This window comes from Crocodylus siamensis, chromosome 4, assembly GCF_052110815.1.
Source record: "Crocodylus siamensis isolate JL-2025a chromosome 4, ASM5211081v1, whole genome shotgun sequence".
NCBI classification, from domain to species: Eukaryota; Metazoa; Chordata; order Crocodylia; family Crocodylidae; genus Crocodylus; species Crocodylus siamensis.
Window position 1 is genome coordinate 219072325 of NC_143398.1, and position 21384 is coordinate 219093708.

The window sequence follows — 21384 nt, forward strand, 5'->3', positions numbered from 1 at the left end:
GCCATCCCGGCTCCTCCAGCGCTGTGCCCCGTTCCGCGCTGCCCCGGGCCCCTCTCGCTCCACCAGGGTGCGCTCGCCCGTAGCCGGCGAGGCCGTCCTTCCCGCGGGCAGGCGCCCGGCAGCCAGGCTTTCAACACGGAGCTTTTAACCCCCCCCCTCAAAAGCCCTTGATTTCCCCCGCCTCCCTGCGCCTCTCCCCCGGCCAGCTGTGCCGCGGGGGCCCCGGGGAGGCTCGGACTCCTGCTCCGCCACCTCGTGCCGCCCACCGGAGCGGGGCTGGAGCCCCCGGGGCCTCTCCGCGACTCCCGCGGCCGCCCCGGCACCTGCGGGCGGGGCGGGCGCCGCCTCCAGCCGCCCACGGCCCCTGCCCTCTCCTGGCTGCGCCTGGGGGCGGCGGGGAAACTTCCTGCTCCGCTCCCCTGAGGCGCCCCGACCCGCCCTGCAGGTGCCTGCGTCGGCCCCGGCCCCCGTGTCGGGCGGAGGCAGCGCCCAGCTGTGCAGACTCCGCGCTGCAGGGACCGAGCCGCCGGCTGCATCGCGGGCTCCGCCGCTCCTCGCTCCGATGGCTGCGGTGGGTGCTCCGCGGGGCGCGAGGGCGAGGGCTCCCATCCCCGTCCCCGTCCCCGTCCCCCCGGGCGCGAGGGGCCCTTGTGACTCGACCTCTCCCCTCTCTCCCCCGTCCCCGCATGGCGGGCGCAGGTGACGCGAGGCACGGCCACCCGGCGCAGCCGGCTCAAGCGCTCCGACGGCAGCACCACGTCCACCAGCTTCATCCTCCGCCAGGTAGGGCCGGGCCGGGCCGGGCCGGGCGGGCGAGGGGCGGGAGGCGGCGCACGTGTGCGGCCCGAGGGGCCCGCGCTGCGCCCACCGCGGCCGCGCACCGAGACCCCGCCGGCCTTCCTGCGCGTGTCGCCGCGGGGGGGGGCGCATCGCGCGTGTCCGCGGAGCCCCGTGCAAAACGCATCTTTCTCGCCCCGCACCCGCTCTGCCAAACAGCGGCACGGCTTATTGGGTCCCAAACCCCGCGGTTTAGAAATGGGCATCAAGAGGCTTTTGGCCTTTTTTTTTCCCCCTGAAGAGAACAATAAAAAAAAAGTCCTTTTCTGGAGGCTGCGAGCCATTGCACTATACGCTCCGCTTCATCCGTCACTGGGGACATTTTTTAAAGCAGTGGTAGACATTTTTGTCTGGATTTTCTTGCAACTTAATTTCCAGTTGCTGTCACAGGGTTTTTTAGGGTTTTTTTTGGCCTCCAAACAAACTTGGAAAATAGCGCTGGATTTACGTACTGGAGTCTGGTGGGGGAGGGGGGAGTTATTAATATTTTTCATGCTCTCAGGTTCTGTAGTTTGAACCTTTCTGCCTGTGCATTTAGGGCCCCCTGGGGTCCGGCTGCAGGTTCGGGGCCTAACGGCAGGAGCTCACACCTCGCGGTGCACCTCAGTCAGACGCTGGAGCTGAGCGCTCAGAGCCGCAGGGTGGGGTGGACTTGTGGGTTAGGCTCAAAACTTGTGGAGTATTGCCAGCTTGAAGTGCTCATAAGGTTTTGAGACCGGTTTGAAAACCTGATGTATGTGCAGATGTAATGTGGTCTTCTGGGTCTTGAGCTATTAGGTTATATTTGGGACACATTATTCAAGTAGTTCTCTGTAACTAGGAGGACTAAAAACACATTTGTTTAAAATAAATAAATTCTGAGATTTTCAACTTCCAGGTAATTGCTTGATTCCAGGAGCTGAGTTTTTAACAAAAACCAGAATGAAGCCTAAATGGTTGCTGTGCATTTCCTTCTCCTGCTTTTGGCACCAGTGATTTAGGTAAAGTCAACCTTGTAACAGCCACCCGTCCCCTTCTAATTCCCAAGTTATGTTCTTGGCTACTAGCTTTCCCTGGATCTGTACTCTGACTGAAACTCTGGCAAAATTTCTTATGTGATGTTTGTATAAGTCATTGTTTTAAATATAAACTATGAAATGTAAATATTTTGAGGGTTTGTTCATTCTTTGTTTATGCCTAAAGAGTTCACTTGACTGGGGGTCTGTGCCTGCCTTTTTTGCACAGCAGACGCTCTCCATGCTGCTAGTGGGATTTTGGGGACGATAAGGAAAGCGGGGCCGGGCCTCTGAATAATTTGGGCATCTTCATTTAACTGTCCTGTTGTAAAGGTTGTTGAAGGGGCGAATTATGTTAGTATAATGGACAAAGGGGAAATAAATACCCAATGCGAGTCATCATTTGCAATGGCTTTGTGCCATTTTATTTTCACTAGGACTGCACGTGCAGGCTCCTGGCAGTTTCACATTGGCAGTTCTCCTCATGTCCGGCAAAATGAGAAGTCAAGGGAGCACAAAGAAGTAAAAAAGAATATGAAGCGTAATGTTACCTGAAGCCAAACAGATTTGAGTCGCAATAAAACATTAATAGATCTGAATCTAGTTTTGGTCTGTGTTCATGGACCATGCTTGTTCAGCAAGTCTTGCAGAAGGGCTGTGGGCACTTCCTGTAGCTGTCAGAAATAATTTTGTAGACTCTCTGATATGTCCTTTAAAGTGATGGATTTCCAATGAAGTGTCAAAGCACTGTCTGTAGGAGCAAGACTGCATTTTACTTGTTGTCACTTTCTGTTGCACTGCAAGCGATCTGAGGTCTGACCCTGGAAGCTGCAGAACATTCTTCCTTACTGTTATAATTCTGGAGGGGAATTCAGGGCACAAAGTTTCTCAAGAAACTTTGCAGGATTAAATCTTCTGTGGCTGATCTTGCAAAACCTTGCTCACGTGTACCGATTACATGAGGGCCTGGTGGAAGCTGGTAGGTCTTTTTGCGTGAGTATATGTTTTCAGTCAGACCCTAACTACCTTGTTGTCATATTTGAGTTTTATTGCATTATTTGTGTTCCAAATGTGCTGAAATGTTCCCTGTGCTTTGCAATATATTCATTTTCTCGTGTTCGGTGCTTGCTGTACTACAGTTCATCTAAATAGGCATTAGTCTGTGATCTCATGTGGAGGCCAGCTAGAGAACCTGTCTCTGCTCATGGTTGTGGCCTGGGGGCTGCATCCAGCCTGTGGAGCTCTTGGATTGGCCAGTGGAGCGTGGGGGCTTTGCCTGTGCTGTGGTGAGAGGAGTGGCGGGAGCCAGGTCCATCTTTGACCCGCACTGGGTCATCCTGGCTTGCTGCCCAAAAACATTGCTGACCCCTGCTCTTCAGTGTCCTACCATAAATGTATACCTGTGTTATTAAAGAGCCACTGTCAAATATTTAAGGCTTGGCATTGTGATTTTCCTTGTAATTGATAATAGTGTGCATCTCTTGCTCACCCAAGACTAAGCGATTTCACTGAGAAGTTTGTGTGCAAGGGGTACTAAATTTGGGTCCTGCATGGAGAAGGAGCATAGTTTGTAAGCATCTGTTTTGTTTTCCACAAAACTTTACATGTGCTTTAGTTTTAGAGTGCATGTATGAGAGTGCTCCTGAGGGCTGGGGTGGTGTGGGCACCAGTGTGCACAGTTGACAGTTTAGAAGTTGCAAGTTCAAGGCCGTGGCAGAAGTGCTCATGGTGCAGCCTGTCAGATTCCAATGAAATCTGTGAATTCTGCTAAATATGTTGTTACGAGGACATAAAATGTAGGAATAGTGCTCCTAATTTACATGCTTTATTGCCACAGTTGCATACATCTCTGTGGCCTTGCAACAGGAAAAATTCAGGTTTAAATAGCCCATTAATGCCTTTCTTACCTGCCCGATCATATGATCACTGCAGATTTTTATATAGTACGCTGTTTGGAAAATCCGGCTCAGGCTGTTCATTTCTCTTTACATATGTATGAGTTAGTTGCCATTAGCTTTTCCCCTCCCCAGAAATGCAGCTATTCTTCCTGGTCCCCTAGACAGTGATTTGTGGTTTTGCTGCCAGCTGTGCAGTAGTGGAAGCTGTGGTAGCAGATAAAGTAATGCACACTATTCCCAGAACTGTGCTGACACAGTTGCTGTTCCTGCACCAGTGTCCAATATGTCTTGGCACAATGAGGTGCTACATAGGTTGAAGCTGTTACATAAATATAACTTTAACTCTGTTCAAAGTGCAGCAAAATAAATCAATGCAAGAATCTGGACTTGCCAAATGGAAGAACAGATTTGACAGAAAAAGTGACATTACCTTCTAACAGGATATTACAGGCCCTAAAGATAAAAACAACAGTAACAATTGTGCATGTTTACTTGAGAGTCCTTTAGATGGTGGAAAATTCAGTAGTTCATAAGGACAGAAAGAAGCTTTCATCTGAACTGCAGGAGTTCAGCAATAACAATATCTCATGGAGTGCCTCCCACCCATCACTGAAAAAGGGTATGTGGATGATTTAAAGTTAAGCAGGTGTTTAGGAAAGCATCACAATACTTTTTCTGTGAATGTTACTATAATATGTTCCTTCCCATACAGCAGTTCAGTTCTTGAGAGAGTGTTTCCTTTGCAGAAAGACATTTCTGCTGTTTCTTTTGTGCTTTAATGGGACTAGCTTTGAATATTCTCAGGCTCCATGTTTAGTCAATTTCTTTTATAACAGGAGAGGGGAGGGACTTTTAACTGTATTTAGCACCTGTAGGCATATCACCTTGGTGATCTCAGTCACTGAACTTTTCTCCACACCTTTTTTTCCCCTTCCAATATAGATTAGGTTGATTGGGACACAGGCAAGAAAATATCCAATTTTCAGTGTTTATAATGGGTTATTCGGTATTATTCAGATTACATGTAATTTTGAAAATATACTTTTTTCATTTGTATCACTAGACTTTGTAGTACAGTGGCATAGGAGAGTTTAAAACAATCCAATCTAAATCTTAATACTGTAGTATTATAAGATTAGCAATTGGTTACCAGAACATACCAGTGGAACTATGGGGTTTTTTATTATTCTCATTCTACCATGCGTGTGTGAAAACTGGAGGCGGGGGGAACGACATACACGCACATGACAACTATTTGTGCCTCTCAGGATGAACCACTCTTTGATTACATTTATTCGTTTTAGCTTGCATTTCTCATGAATGAAAAAATGTAGGAGCAAATATCGTTTTGAGTAAACTTGAAATGGGTTGTTTAACTTTCCTTCCCCCCCTCCAGATTTTTATCACTGAGAAAAGTCAGTAAAATACTTTTAGTCTTAGACGTGCATCAGTAATGGCAGAATACTGCTTACAATATTATGAACCTGGAATTATGACAATTTATGCCCATAATTACTTCTTAACATATGATAAATGTTATAATGACAGAAATAGATTAAATGTGGTACAGATGGAAGCAAATACCCATATGCTGAAAATCATTAGGGAAGTATGAATAATGTTTATAGAATTAAGTGAACAGGTCGTTCCCTCCAAAAATTAGTCTACCTTGTGATTCAGAGCTGTTACTGAGGGGAAAAATAACCTGCAAGGACTGAACATTATTAACATGTGCATCTCATTTCAGTTCTGCTCTGTAGTTAAGGAAGTGCTAAAATTTCAGTACAGTATGTGGACTACATTTGCCCTTAACTTTGAGTATCTGCTTAAGTGGTTTGCTCTATCAGGACTTTGCAAATGCCTGGAATGTCTTAGTTTATATGAGTTATTTTGCTCATGTAAGTAGTGCTGTATTGAGTTCAAAGCTCTAGTCATTGAGGATCCTGTAGTTCTTTTTGTAAGAATAGGGTATTAGCCCAGCTATACTGGCCATGGTTTTTCTTGGGGTCATACGTAAATTCTGCCTGCAGATTCAAACAGGTATGATATTCTTGTAATCTTTTTGTCTGGTCCTATTGTGCATTGTGACACAGCTGTGGCGTTCTGCTTCGGGGATATCATTGCTGGGCGAAATGATCCTAATGCATATCATGTATACTTCATATAAGCTTTTATAGTAAGGACGGGGATATTTTAAGTGCTTTGGGATTTCTTAGACTAAAGGATGTTCTTTCTAAGGGACCTAATTATTAAGTAAATGATACATTAAAAGAAGTATTTGGATACCATTTTTCCTTCTGCTAAATAAGAATTGCCTCCTTATTTTGCTAGAATGAATGGGTGTTTACAACATTACACAGCTCGGTAGCGCATTAAATGTGTCTGCATGTGCCTAGACTGCAGGCAAGGTGCAACGCTAATTTGTGTAGACACAATCAAGCTAGCTTCACTGTGGCCATTTCAGGTACCAGTAGCAGTTTAACTAGAAACACAAGGTGGGCTAAATTGCTTGAGTATGAGTGACTTGGCAGGGGATTCCTGTGGTACGGAGCTTCTAGCTGCCACAACAGTGACATGTGCGACTGACTCCTAGCTGTCACTTCTCACCTTTGACTACGTTACGTTATAGGCATTCCCTCTATCTTGAGGCATAACCAAGGCTGTGTGACCAAGCCTGGCACGGAAGCTGTTAAGTCCAATATGGATATTTAAGTCCAAGGAATCAATGTATAAAAACTATTCTTTATATGGCAGGTGCTGCTCAATTATATTTAAGAACCCCCTTAGGGGACAAAAATCAATTATCAACATGACAGCACAGGAGACTAAGTAGGTCAGTTGAAAACATATGCTTATAATTTTTGCAAATGCTGTAGTAAGAATTTATTGTTTTGGAAGCTTTTATGTTTCCAAGTGTTGTTCTAATCATGCTTGATGCTGTAGGAAAACATGATTATTTTTTACTCGTGATTGGCATCATTTTATTACCCGACTCTCTCTAATAGTATTTCTTTCTTTGACATGCATCATTTTGCAAAACAAAAAAGGTGCCTTAAAAGCTTGCCTATAGAACCATTCTAAACAGAGTTTAAAATGGGTCTCATAGTGGGTTTTTAATCGCCTGATAATTTATTGCAATGATACCCATTAAATTAATTGTTCAAAGAAGCCGTAGTTGATCTTTTTTACAGATGCATGTGCCCGTAGCCATTTGAAAGCTCTCTAGAGCATACATTAATATAATTTTGCGTGAAAAGTCAGTGGTGGAACACCAGTGAGAGCTTTGTATGAACACAATAGAGGAATAACTTTTCCTGAAAAAATTTGAAGAAGAAATTGTTGGGGAAAAATGAATGCCTCAATACGTGTTTTACAAAACGATGGCGAAACTTTGAAATGTGTGTTGGTATGGCTTCCCAGATCCTGGAGTCGCACAGCAACCTCTGGAATATTTTTGAGGTGCTGTGTTTATGATCTGATGGACATATTTTGGAAGGGGCGTGTGTGCATTTAATCAGAATAGTTTTGATTGATACAACCTGTTTTGTAAATGTAAACTAACGCCACGTTTTTCCCTTATGATTCCTCTATGGGGAGAAAATCTTAACTGTATGTACACTCTCATAAATAGAGACCTACTCATTTTGAGATTTCAAATACAATCACAAAATCGGGCCATGTCCACCAAATCTGAGGAGGGCAAAAAACTTACTAAAAGTAAAATGCTTGTCCCTCAGTGGGAGCCAGCAGTCCCCAGGGCTGCTGGAGCCCAGTCATGCAGCCTGCTTGGGGGCAAGGTGTGAGGGGGGCTGCCACTATAAAGGGGAGCAGGTAAGATGGAGGCTGCCTTCTTCCCATGCTGCTGATTGGCTAAAAGGGTGCCTATAATGCGGTGAGGGGTGGGATTGCATGGAGGACAGTGGTGGGGAACATGGCCACTGGGACCCCTCAGCCGGTCAGAAGGGGCCCTGCTGTGATGAGGCCTCAAAAATGGTGGCTGTCTCTGGGATCTGCCTGCAAAAGCTGCTGCCTGCCTCTTCGAGTTGCCTCCTACTCATACGTGGGTCTGTACTAAGGGGACAGTAATGTTTTAACTGTACCACTACAGTGGGACAACTTTGGAGAATAGATGGGATCTTATCTAAGCACACCAGACTTATTACCACAGCATTTGAGCACCTGCATCAACCTAATAAACTTGAATTTATTTCTGTAAAAGGGATGTTTTTGTGCTGCAGAAAGTAACTTCACAGTGCCGTTTGGTGTAACCTTAATCCTTGTCCTCATGACCCCTGTATCATGCAGTTTCCTTTTTTTCTAACATAGGTCTAGATGCTGGTCACTGTCTGGATTCCTTTACAGGAGGCGATTTGTCGAGTTTGCAGTATCCAGCTTTTCGAGGCAGAGGAGGTTGGTTTAGATTCCAGTGTCAGGTACAGAGATAGGAAACTTGAGTAGTTTAGTCCTGCAGGATCCGACCCTGTGTTTTCACTGTGGTCCTTAGTTCACAAATCTTCTATGCATCTGCTTCATTTTATTTAGCAAAACACTTAAGCAGGTGTTTAAACATTGTGATTTCTTACCTCCTTGAAAATAAACAGATGCTTAAGTGTTCTTCTAAATCGGGGTTGGCAATGTTTTTCAATCTAGTGCCAAAAAACCCCACAACCTAGACTGCAGGGAGCCAGAAGGTGGCCCAATCCTTGTTCTGGCAGCGCAACTATGGCCCCTTCCCAGCTGTCTGCCCCACGCATGTAGCTGCCATCACTGCCCCAGAGTCCAGGCTGCTCACAGGAGGTGGTGGACAGCTTGCAAACAGTTGCATGGGATCCAGAGCACCAGGCTGGCTCTGTGGCAGTGGCGGCATCTACATGCATGCCTCCAGGTGCACAGTGGGGAAGGGACTGGGGTTGCATGCTCTAGCGTGCATGCTAGGAGTTGCCAACCCCTGTTCTAAATCAAGGTCCTTCATTACTAAAAATGGATACTTTTACATGTGCTCCAATGTATTCTGATTAATCGAGTCTGCTCCAACGTGGTTTAATTAAGTCTGTTGGAGCGCTTTAGATTTCATAGATTTCATAGACATTAGGGCTGGAAGGGACCTCAGGAGATCGAGTCCAGCCTCCTGCCCAAAGGGCAGGAAGTCAGCTGGGGTCATAGGATCCCAGCAAGATAAGCATCCAATTTACTCTTGAAGGTGTTCAATGTAGGTGCTTGAACCACCTCCGATGGCAGGCTGTTCCAGACCTTGGGGGCTCGGACAGTAAAGAAATTCTTCCTTATGTCCGGCCTGAAACGGTCTCGCAGGAGTTTGTGACCGTTTGACCTCATCATCCCTTGGGGTGCTCTGGTGAACAAACTTTCCCCCAGATCCTGGTGGTCACACCTCATAATCTTATCAGATCACCCCTGAGCCTGCGCTTTTCCAGGCTAAAGAGTCCCATGGCTCTCAGCCTGTCATCATAAGATCTGTTTTCCTGACCTCTGATCACACGTGTGGCTCTTCTCTGGACTCTCTCAAGCTTCTTCACATCCTTTTTGAATTGTGGAGCCCAAAACTGGACGCAGTACTCCAGCTGCGGCCTCACCAAGGCCGAGTACAAGGGGAGAATGACGTCCCGGGATTTGCTCGAGAAGCATCTGTGGATGCAAGCCAGCGTTTTGGTCGCTTTACTAGCCGCAGCATCGCATTAGAGGCTCATGTTCATCTTGTGGTCAACGATGACCCCCAAGTCTCTTTCTTCTGTAGTGCTATCCAACGTAGCACTGCCGAGCCTATAAGGATGCTGCAGGTTTTTCCTCCCAAGATGGAGAACCTTGCATTTTTCGGTGTTAAACACCATCAGGTTCTCATCCGCTCATTTGCTGAGCTTGTCCAGGTCAGCCTGGATCACCCGCCTATCTTCTGGCGTGGATGCTTTGTCCCAAAGTTTGGTGTCATCGGCGAACTTGGCCAGTCCACTCCTGACTCCAATGTCCACATCATTAATGAAGATGTTGAACAGGATGGGTCCCAGGACAGAGCCTTGAGGGACCCCGCTGGTCACAGGGCACCACAATGAGTGACTGCCATTGATTACAACCCTCTGGGTCCGACCACGGAGCCAGTTTCCCAGCCAGCAGATCGTGGTGGACCCAAGGCCACAATTGGCCAGTTTGGCCAAGAGGTGATCATGGGATACCAGATCAAAGGCTTTTTTGAAGTCAAGATATATGACATCAATCTCTTCTCCCTTGTCCAGGTGATAGGTCACCTGGTCATAGAAGGAAATGAGATTGGTCAAACAAGACCTACCCACAACAAACCCATGCTGGCTGTCCCTTAGGATGTTAGCCTGGGCCAGTCCATCAAGGATGGCCTCCTTAATAAACTTTTCTAAGATCTTCCCCAGGATAGAAGTCAGGCTAATGGGCCTGTAGTTAGCCGGATCCACTCTCCTCCCTTTCTTGAAGATCGACACCACATTGGCCTTCTTCCAGTCTTCGGGCACTACACCAGAGCACCAGGAGTGTTCAAAGATCCGTGCCAGGGGCTGGGCTATGACGCTCGCCAGCTCCTTGAGTACCCTGGGGTGCAGGTTGTCAGGGCCGGCTGACTTGAAGGTATCCAGCTTCTCAAGGTGTTCCTTCACGAGGTCAGCATTTATGGAGGGCAGGGGATCCCCATCACCCGGATCTCCCTGTCCCATAGCAGGCATGGGCGTCCCATGGGACTGATGAAAGACTGACGCAAAGTACCTATTTAATAGGTTGGCTTTTTCCTGGGCGTCAGTTGTCAGTTGCCCCATCTGGTTTAGCAGGGGTCCAACTTTGCCCTTGCTTTTCCTCCGGCTCCCCACATATCTGAAAAAGGACTTTTTGTTGTCCTTGATGCTTGAAGCAGTTGGAGTTCAGTTGCAGCCTTGGCTTTCCTGGTTTGCTCCCTGCAGGACCGGACCAGTGCAGAATAATTCTCCTTGGAGCTGAATCCCGTCCTCCATCCTTTGTAGGCTTTCCTTTTTAGCCGCAGGAGGTCTGCTAGGTCCCTAGAGAGCCAGGAGGGCTGCTGTGCCTTCTTGCTGCCTTTCCTCCGTGTTGTAATAGATTTAGCTTGTGCATTGAGGATCGCTTCCTTGAGAAGCAACCACTCTTCTTGAACTCCCATCTCCCTGGGGTCATGTTCCCTGAGGGCCTGACCGACAAGCCTCTTGAGCTTGTCAGAGTTGGCTTTTCTGAAGTCTACTTACCTATGGCAAAAATTATTTTCTGTGTGAATTGAGCTATGAGATATAAGCCTTGAAGTCCTCCTACTTAATTATGAGGATTGAGGGCTGTGCTGCAATGTGATAAACTATTAGGCGTGAAGGCTGTGCAGTAATGTAATGCCTTAAGTGTATGCGTGGGGAATATTGACTTCTGATAGCTAGCCCAGATATAGGAAAGTACTTGCTGCTAGTACCATCTAAAATGGCCAGAATTCTAATATTGGCTCTTCAGGAAGATGATATTATATACCCTGCCTATATACATATATGCTACACAATATAGGTAGTTGGTGTGTGTATATATATTCATACATAAATTGTCTATTGAGGGCTTTTATCTGCACCATACAGTTTGTTCCATGGTATGGCTATATATCAGCTTCCTTAGCTTTAAGTTAGTTTTGTAGGCCTATATTCTCTAGATTTGGAACAGTGTTAGTGTTGCCTCATGATCTTAGTGTCTCATGATAGGATGATCTTCATATAGGCCTGGTTCTGAGAGATACCAAGTGTGTGCAACTTGGATGCATGTTGAAGCAGGTACTTTTCAGGATCACAGCCCAATTAGGTAAATGAAAGATACATCTGCAAAAGAGAATTTCAGTAATTTACTAGGATGAGCTCAATTCTAGTATGACTCATGGCTTTCTAAAGTATAACTTACTGTCATGGAATATGTCCATTCCTTAGACAGATCATTATTACTCTTTATGCAGCATTTAAAATGCAATTAAGCATTTGACAGGTGAATAAAAATTCAGTCATTGCTCTAAAGAAGTTGTGGCTTGTTTAAACTTGTTAAAGTAGTGTAACTTTCTATTAAGTTTATTTTTTAAACCAATGTAGATAAGCCATGCAAGCACCTACAGGAAGGGTGGGAAATCTGGATTGTATAGAAATCAACAACAGGTTTTACCCTGGCTCAGCTTGATGCAGGTAGCCACTGTGGCTCTTGCTCCAACCCTGGACCCAGACTCAGGCCCTGGTCACAGCCAGAGCTGGAGGCACAGGACCTATTTGAATTAAGAAGGCCGTGGGCCTAACCCACTAAAAATTGGGGGCCGCCACTGGTTGGGTGGTCAGAGCCTTTAAAAATCCAATAAATTATGGGGGACAAATCATAAAAGAACAGGGTGTGCACGTGAGAGGTCATAGGGCCAAAACAAGTGTTCCCTGGGGGGATGCCGAGCAGAGTACACCAGACAGTGCCCACTGGCACTCCAAACTCAGCTAGAGTACCAGTGGCTACTGCCCAGTGATGCTCCACTCAGAGACATGCGCGAAGGACACCGAGGAAAAATGCCCCTATGTCCCCGGGAACCTTCCTGGCCAGAGCCTTCCGCCTGGATAGCCAGATGGTGAGCTTGGCCAGAGCCAGGAGGGGGTTGACTAGGAGGTCCCGGGCCTTAGTGGGGTGACGGATGTGGAGTGCATAAACAAAAAGGTGCGGGGAATAGTGGAGCCAGAACTTTAGGAGGAGGTGCAGGGGCTGCAGCCTGGCGCACTCTAAAAACATATGTGCCAAGGTCTCTCTCTGGTGGCAGAAGTGGCACTGATCAGAGGCCGCTTCGAATCGCGCCAGATACACGCCTGTTGGGACAGGTCCGTGTAGGAGCTGCCAGGCTGGAGGCACAGGAGCTGCCTGCCTTAGGCTGGTACTCGGATCCAAAGCAAGGCATTTTTATGTCCCCATGTTGAATGGGGGAAAAAAAGCCTTGTATTGGATTTGAGTAAATATGGTGACTAGTTTAAAAACAAATTGGGTTAAATCACTCCAATTTTCCATCACTCAGGAGGCTTTGAAAATCATGTCCTTTTAAGGTAAGTTGTTAGTCTTTTTGTTAGGCATGCTAATGTGAACCTGTGTCCCTGCCTAGATGCAGTAGAGCAGTGGTTCTCAACCTTTTTAAACTCAAGGCATTCTTCCATTTGGCTTGAGGCACCCCATCAGAAAATGCCAGCTCTTACTGTTAACTCTTTTTTTTAACAACCAGAAAATAGTAGATCAATTTTGCTGCTGCAAAGAACTCAGAAAGACGATAAATAGCAGGACAGAATGTTTTTGACACTATGAATTCCTTTTTGAAATCTGTGAGTTTATGTTGTGAATTGTGCTTGTATGTACACCGAACAGTGCTAACATTTTGTGACACCCTGCTTTACCCTTGAAGGATCTCAATGCACTCTGGTTGACAATCACTGCAGTAGGGACTCGCTGTCACAGTTTTCTGAAAGACTGAGACCTTTCATGAGACAAATCACAAGGGCTCTGGCTAGCAGAAGGTTATGAAAAGAAAGTGGTTGCTGTGTTTGGCCTGTTCACAGAGGTAAGGGGTGATTATATTTAAATAATGCTGAACATTGCATTTATTAGTGAGCCTGATCTTAAAAATTTGATGGGACCCAGCACCAACCCATCACAAGACAGGCTGGAGGACAGTAGGACTTCACTTCTGTGGATTCTCTGCTGGTACTAGAGTGCAGACAGGTAGGGCTGGCTAGGGCTTCACTTGCCTGGATTCTGTGTTGGTAACAGGTGGCAGGCAACAGGTATCAGCGGTGAGTGTGTATTTCTGTTCTTGACTGGCGAACTGCTGTGTCCCTTCTCACCGTATAACTCAAATTCTATGGCTCTGAGTATCCTGCTTTGACTTTTCTCCTGCACAGAGGGGTATTTCACAAGTTGATATGACAGTAAAACAAAATCGTGAGATTTGGTTAGAGCAAAAAATAGTTGTTCTGTGGGTTCTCTTCTTGGTCCTGTTGTTAACTTTGCGTGATACTAAGTAAACCAATTTACTTCTGCTGCTTCCATTTCTTTACCTGTATATTGGATGTAATGATTCCCACCTGCTTAATTCTGAGGCTAAATTAACTGGCTCTTAATGTACTAAATAGCACTTGAATGATTTTTTCTTAAAGGGAAATATTTTATTGAAGATGATTAATTGGTTTTTCTTCAGTTACAGGACAATTTGAACCATGATAACAGGTTTAAAAAAATCTTGTGCATTGTGTTCAGAGCCATTCCTCAACCTTTCATGCAGCTTTGAAAGCTGATATTTATAATAAGCGGTTGTCCTTACTGTTCCCTGAACATGGGTAATGCAGCACATTGAAGTGGAACATGATTCATATCCTCAATATGCCTATGTACAGACATTGGGGCATTCTCTGCTAGTAGTAATTGGTGCAAAATAATGGTTAATGTGCTTCTGTTAGAAATCTTGCAAATGACAGTTAATCAAATTAACAGCAACCCTTATGTGTATTTGATGAAGTCTTTGGCAGAGACTTATAAAAGTCTAAGCCTTTAAGATTCACACTCTCAAAATTTATATCCCTTTCTTCAGCAGATGTGCTGACCGGCTTACTGTCTCCATGGTAACGAGGTTTCATTTTTAAAATAGCCTAAAGTCACTGAAGGGAAGTTGGATATTAATAGCATAAGCCATGTAGGTATGAACAGCAACATATCTGGTTTGGCTATTCACGTTTGTGATATAATAGTTTTTATTTTTGAGTTGTCTGTCTACATGAGCAAAATGTGGGCGGTCGTTTTAAATTTATTTTTTGGTCTGACCTATAAAATTAATTCTCTTCATTCATGGAATATCATTACAGTGAAAAAATTCTTTGATTGCAATAATACTGTAAGTAATACTTAAAAAGTAATCATTTTTAAAGCACTTTACAAACACAAGCTGCAATAATCACTTAAACCTCATAATGCCCCTGTGACATAAATGTGCTTTATTTCTCTTATTCTAATTTCCTAGATAGGGAGAGCTGAGGCAGAAGTGCTTTGTTAGAGGTAGGATTAGAAAGCAGGAATTCTTAACTTCCTGCTTTGTGACCTAACCTTCTGTGAACTGGTGATTTGATGGATGGCCCGATTCTTGTAATTTTGCTGCTGCTTGGGAGTTTTTTTCCTAGAATCTTTGCTGTGTGGTAACATTAAATTGTACAAAGGATCTAATTCTGTCATTGTAGTATAAGAAGTACTAGAACCATTTGAACAGATTTTGGAAACTAAAGCCATGAAAAAGCTTCAACTGTTTGCTGTCATGCAGTTTCTATGGACACCGATATTTTGTCAGACACTATCTTGATGCGATTGTCCATGCTTAATATAGAGAGAGAAGAGATAATTACACGACACTCTAAATCTGTAGTACTGAACAATATGCTATTGTCTTAAAATGGCCAGGATCAATAAAAAAGTTTTTTTGCCCTAAAATTCTATGTGACTCAATCCCCCCTCCCCACCTCAAACAATGACCTACCCAGGTGAGCTCTACATGTGCAAATGTGCTTGTTTTTTATTTTGTGGTATGATAAGGCCTGAAAGTTTGCTTTGTTTTGCTTTTTATCTTCTTGTTTTTTTAACATCAGGAATGACAAGTTTTGTTTTGTTTTTAACCTGTTTAGACTTTAGGTACCCTTTGGAAAAATGCCAGTTCGTAGTTTTCACTAATTTTTCTGTAATTAAAAAAAAAAAAAAAAAGCAATTCTTTTGTTGCAAAGAACTCAGAAAGACCACAACAATCAGACTGTTTTTAACACTTAGGCTTAGGAACAAGGGGGTGGCACGTGCATCTACAGGAGGCCTCAAATGCCTCTACACAAATGCTCGAAGCATGGGAAATAAACAGGAGGAATTTTACCTCCTGCTAGCTAGCAAAAAACCAGACCTAGTGGGGCTCATGGAGACCTGGTGGGATTCTACCCGTGACTGGGCAGTGGACATCAAGGGTTACAAGCTGTACAGGAGGGACAGAGCAGGGAAAAAAGGGTTGGGGGTGTAGCGCTCTACGTCAAAGAGCAATATATGTCCTCGATGATCTGGATGGGGTTAGAGGAGGGGCAATCTGAGGCGCTCTGGGTAAGAGTGCAAGGGGGTCGTGGGGAAAGGGACTTGATAGTGGGCGGCTACTACAGACTGCCTCACTGGGGGAACTAGCTGGACCTGGAATTCTCAAGTCAGCTCACAGAGGCTGTAAAGTCAAGGGATTTGGTTGTCATCAGTGACCTAAACTACCCAGACATCTGCTGGGAGGAGCAATCAGCCAGGTCCAACCTCTCACATAGGTTCCTAGTTGGGATACAGGACCTCCAACTAACCCAGGAGGTGTGCATAGTCCCACCAGGGGAAATGCCTTGATGGACTCGGTCATTGCCACAGACGACAACCTGGTGAGGGGTCTGCGGGTATTCAACCACCTGGGCAACAGTAATCATCACCTGCTGGAATTCACCATCCAGCGCAAGGTGGTGAAAGCAAGCAGTAAGACAAAAGTCCTTGACTTCAGGAGGGCTGACTTCAATGAGCTAAGAAGATTAGTAGGAGAGGCACTGGGGTCTTGGAGCTTCAATGAGAGAGGAGTCCAAGATGGGTGGTTGTTCCTCAAGGAGACGATCCTCCGAGCTCAAAGGGAGTTGGTCCCAAAGTGTACCAAGGTGGGCAGGAGTGCTAAAAATCCCCCATGGCTTGGCAAAAGCATCTGGGAATGCCTGAGGGCAAAAAAGGAGGCATACAAACAGTGGAAGCAAAGGGCTATCACCAAGGAGGATTACACCTCCGTTGCTTGTGACTGCAGGGAGGCTGTTAGGAATGCCAGAGATGGAGCTAGGGCTAGTGACCAGAATTAGGGATAACAAAAAGTTCTTTTTCAAATGCATAGGGAGTAAGAAGAAGGCACTGGGTAACGTGGAGCCCCTACAGGACAGGCTTGGCAATCTCGTGATTGCAGCAAACAAAAAAGCTGACCTCTTTAATGAATTATTTGCCTCCATATTCCTGAACAGGGACTGGGATATTTCCCCCATGAGGATTACGGACGGACCCAGGGGAGGCGGCACCATGCCTAGGGTTAGAGATGACCTAGTTAGGGAACTTTTGGAGGGGCTGGACAAGTTTTAAATCAGGAGGTCCAGATGCCCTTCACCCGAGGGTGCTGAGGGAATTGGCGGGGTTCATAGTGGGGCCCTTGGAGTGGGGCTCTGGCCAGGTATCAGAGGATTGGAAAAGGGCCAGCGTGGTCCCCATTTACAAGAAGGGGAGAAAGGAGGACCCGGCAATTATAAGCCAGTCAGTCTTACGTTGGTCCTTGGGAAGACCATTCAGAAAGTTATCAAGGAGCACATCTGCAAGGGCCCAGCAGGGGATGTAATGCTCAGGGGCAACCAGCATGGGTTCACTGAGGGCACATCCTGCCCGACTAACCTGGTTTCCTTTTATGATCAGGTTACGCAGTCCCTGGGCAAGGGCGTTGAGGTGGATGTCGTCTTCGTGGATTTTAAGAAGGCCTTTGACACTGATTCTCACCACATTCTCTTAAAAAAGGTGACTGCCTATTGATGCCTACACAGTCAGATGGGTGGCAAATTGGCTAGATGGTCACACCCAGAGGAGTGGTGTTGGAAGGGTCTTTTCTGACCTGGAGGGATGTGGGCAGTGGAGTCCACCAGGGCTCGGTCCTGGGACCTGTACTGTTCAACATCTTTATCAGATATCTGGATGTGGGTGTGGAAAGCATGCTGTCCAAGATGTCGGGTGAGGTGGGCATGCTGGAGGGGAGGGAGAGAATCCAGCTAGATCTAGACAGGTTACAGAGGTGGGCGGATGAGAATAGGATGAAATTCAACGCAGATAAATGTAGGTTCCTGCATCTGGGGAGAAGGAACCAGCAACACACCTATTACAGGGTTGGGGAACACCCTTCTTGTTAGCAGAGTTGCAGAAAGGGACCTTGGAGTCATTGTTGAGTCCAGGATGAACATGAGCCACCAGTGCGAGCAAGTGGTCAGTAAGGCTAACTGCATCTTGTTGTACATCTACAGATGCATCACAAGCAGGTCCAGGGAGGTGATCCTTCCCCTCTGTGTGGCATTGGTCAGGCCACAGTTGGAGTACTGTATCCAGTTCTGGCCACTGCACTTCAAGTGGCTAGCATTGTGAGGGTCCAGAGGAGGGCCACTCACATGGTCAAGGGGCAGTGGGTCAGGCCCTACGAAGAGAGGCTAATGGGCCTGAATCTATTCAGTCTCCACAAGAGAAGGCTGAGAGGGGGTCTGGTGGCCAGGGGGGAGCCAGTGGAAATTGGGTGGGGTTGTGTTCCCTCAGGTACCACCGGGGGTTACTAGGAATAATGGCCACAAACTGTTAGAGAGAAGATTCAGGCTGGACATCAGGAGACATTACTTTACAGTCAGGGCTGCCAGGCTCTAGAATGGACTTCCAAGGGAGGTGGTGCTCTCTCCTACCTTGGGGGTCTTCAAGAGGAGGCTGGACAGATATTTGGCTGAGATGTTGGGACCCCAGCACAGAGGGTCGGACCTGATGATCTGTTTTGGTCCCTTCTGACCCGAAGCACTATGAAACACTCTGAATTCCCATTTGAAATCTAGGGATTTATCATATAAATCATGTTTCTACACTTAACAGTGCTAATATCATCCAACATCCTGGAAAGGATCTCAAGACACTTCACAGTTCCTTGGTACCTTCGTTGTGAATCACTAGCCTAGAGAACCAGAGTGAGAACTTCTTTAGCTATTCACTGATTGGACGGTTTTGAAAAGACTCCCTATTTAAAGATTAATCTTGCTGGTTTTGTTAATTAGGTGCTAACAAAAAAACCCCAAAAGCCAGAGGGTTTTTTTTCTTTCTCTCAGAGCGACAGGTAATTGTATTAAATTTCTTGATAAACACAATCCTAATAATTATCTGGTAGTTCATGGTCTTTGTGACGGGGCAATCTCACAGGCCCAGTCACAGTGCTGGCCTGCCCACCTGTCTAGGGCAGTCTACGTGGTCTTGCCTGCCATGCCTTTGATGTGTAAAGTAAACTGGTGTTATTACAATAAGCGGGAGAATGCCCATTTTCAATCCCCATGACTCCAGCTTTCCCTTATTGGGTTCCATGCCTCACGGATGTCATCCTTGATTTGCTGTTTGCTCTGGCTCGAGGCCAGGTCAAACTCAGCCACTTGCTAGGCCTCCCACATTCATCCCATCATTCCACCCCGACGGGCCTCAGTCACACCACTTGCTTTCACCTGGCCTCTAGCACACTGCCCCCTTTCACTGGACCTCTTACTCGCTGCCCCACACAGTTCCTCATTAGACCTGCCCTGCTCCCTGGAGTGGCTCCTGTAGGCCATCAGGCTTGCCTACTCACACTCCTTGACTGGCCCTGGTGCAGCCTTTCAGGCATTGCCCATGATGCTCATCTGAGTGGTGACCTGTCAATTCACCTTGTCCTGCGTGGACCAAAGCCCCTTGTACCTCATTTGTACCCTCTAATTAGTGTCAAATACTCGCGCTCTCAGCCTCAGGCCCACTTGTGACCTCAGGCATCTGAAGATTTACTTGGCCCCAACAGCCCCCCTCCTGAGGCCTCAACATACGCCCCCTTCTCTGGGGCCTCAGCAGTCCCCTTTGCCAAGGTAACTACTTTGACCTGCTCACTGAGGCTCACACTTTGCTCCTATGCTGGGGCCTCAGGGTATTACACCCTCATGGGCTCAGGTGCCTTTCAAGGTGAGTATACCTGGCCTGTCTACCACCAGGGTCTTGCTCCCCACGGGCTCAGGTGCCTCTCTCATAGGCATGTCTGGCCCTGCTACCCTCCAGTCTCAGTGACGCACTGGGTGGTAGTGACCCGGGTTATTAGGCACCCCTACCTGCCTTTCACTGTAGGGGCAACTGGCCTAGCATTTCTAGGGGACTGTTCCTCCATGAACAGCCCCACCAGGCCACCCTTCCCCAGTAGGGTGCAGTTTCTAGTCATGCCCAAGACCAACACAGGCCTACCTGCTGGTCTGGCTCCTTTATTGGGGCTCCTGGATGCTGTTCTTGGACTCTCTCTCTCATTGGGCTCAGCTCTCACTCAGGCTCCGTTCTGATCTTGTAACAGCCTGCATGCTGGCTGATCCCTACCATCTTCGGCTATGATGTTTTCCCTTTCAAAGGGACCTTCAGCCCTTGCAGGCTTTGGCCCCACTTCCAGGCCAGTCAGGGTGCCTGATAGCTCACAGTGGCCCTGGCCTGCCCCTTGTGTTGGGCTTAATTGCCCTTTGGCTCTGGCCCTCCTTCATTGACCAGTGTGAAGGGTCAGAGAGCCAACCTAGCAGCTGCTGATGCCCATGCTCCAGAGAGGTATCCCTCCTGGGTTCCACCAGAGAGCCCTCTTCTACTTCGGGGCTTGCCTGGACCCCTTGTAGGCCTGCCAGCTGTTAGCCCCATGCCTAGGCTGGGCCTTGTTCTAACGAGGCCGAAACCCTCTTCCTGGGGCTTGGGACCCCACTGGGTCTGTAGGAACCTCCTGCCATCCCCATTGTTCCTTCCTTACCACCAAGGTAGTAACAGCACAGCTGGGTGTTGTTGCTCCTTCTGCCGCTTGTAGCAAATTGCTGCCTCAGTCCACAGAGCTCGGATCTAATATGGCCACCTCATCAGGGCTGGCCTTGCCAGCTGGCTGCTCTCGACCACTAAAGTGACAGACAACAAAGATGCTCTGTCACAGTCCTCCAGGTAGCTGAGTCTCTTGCCTTCAGTGCACGCGTGTGCTTTCTCTTTCATTAGTGTCAGATTTAACTACATATGTTTGTGTGTATATCGTGGACAATCAACATTTTCAATATTCCTTGTACACCATGAAGAATCAAAAAGGATAAAGTCCCTTCTCCCTCTCCTGCCCTGGTGCTAACCTAGGGAAGCTCATTGTTAATTTTCTGTGTCCTTACAAAGAAGAATTGTTTCCAGAAGTCATGGATGTTATTTATTTGATGGGTTCAATCAGCAGTTTGCTTAGTTTGTATCTAAAACTTTAAATGATGGCGCTTTACCATGGGCTGTGGTGCAGTGGTCCTAGCAGGAAATAGGGGTTTGAGACTCCCAAGTTTAGTGGTACTTTGCCATTGACTGACTCTGTAGCTTTCTTCAAGTTGCACGAAGTCTCTGTATGTCATTTTACACATTTGTAGAACGGCATTGTTTCTACTTGCCCCCAACAGCGTCATGACATTTTCATTGCAAGCCCTGGCTTAGTGAAAGTGCATGTGAACTGCTTGGGACAAGTGAGTGGTCTCACCATACCAATCTGAGTTACGCCTGAGAGTAAAGGTCATTGCTTACATAAGTGTCTGTGAGATGTGGGCTGTAACTTGTGACACACTTTGAGATCCATTGGTGAAAATTACTGTAATAGTAATACTCCTATCATATTTGTTATGAATAATAGTACTTTTCTTTTTAACTCTGTTTCCTTGACTTTCTGATTGTATTCATCCCTTTTCCTTTGGGAAAGCCTTTATGTTCAGAACAATGGACTTAAATATGCTTGAGTAAAAACTACTTGATATTCTGAATATTTAAATGTGTCACTTACAGACAGATTCTGC

The 21384-nt window shown here is 46.5% G+C and overlaps 1 protein-coding gene across 2 annotated transcripts in view; it reads left to right on the top strand.

The window, feature by feature from the left end:
- CACNB4 (calcium voltage-gated channel auxiliary subunit beta 4) overlaps positions 1 to 21384 on the top strand; it is a 278889-nt gene continuing 257505 nt past the window's right edge. For both annotated transcript variants that reach the window (XR_016442095.1, XM_090045718.1), the window contains exons 1-2: positions 1 to 571; positions 700 to 783. Coding sequence is in view for 1 of the 2 variants with exons in the window: in XM_090045718.1 (XP_089901844.1) it covers positions 563 to 571; positions 700 to 783 (93 nt within the window). In the remaining variant the exon portion in view is untranslated. The remainder of the gene's footprint in view (positions 572 to 699; positions 784 to 21384) is intronic.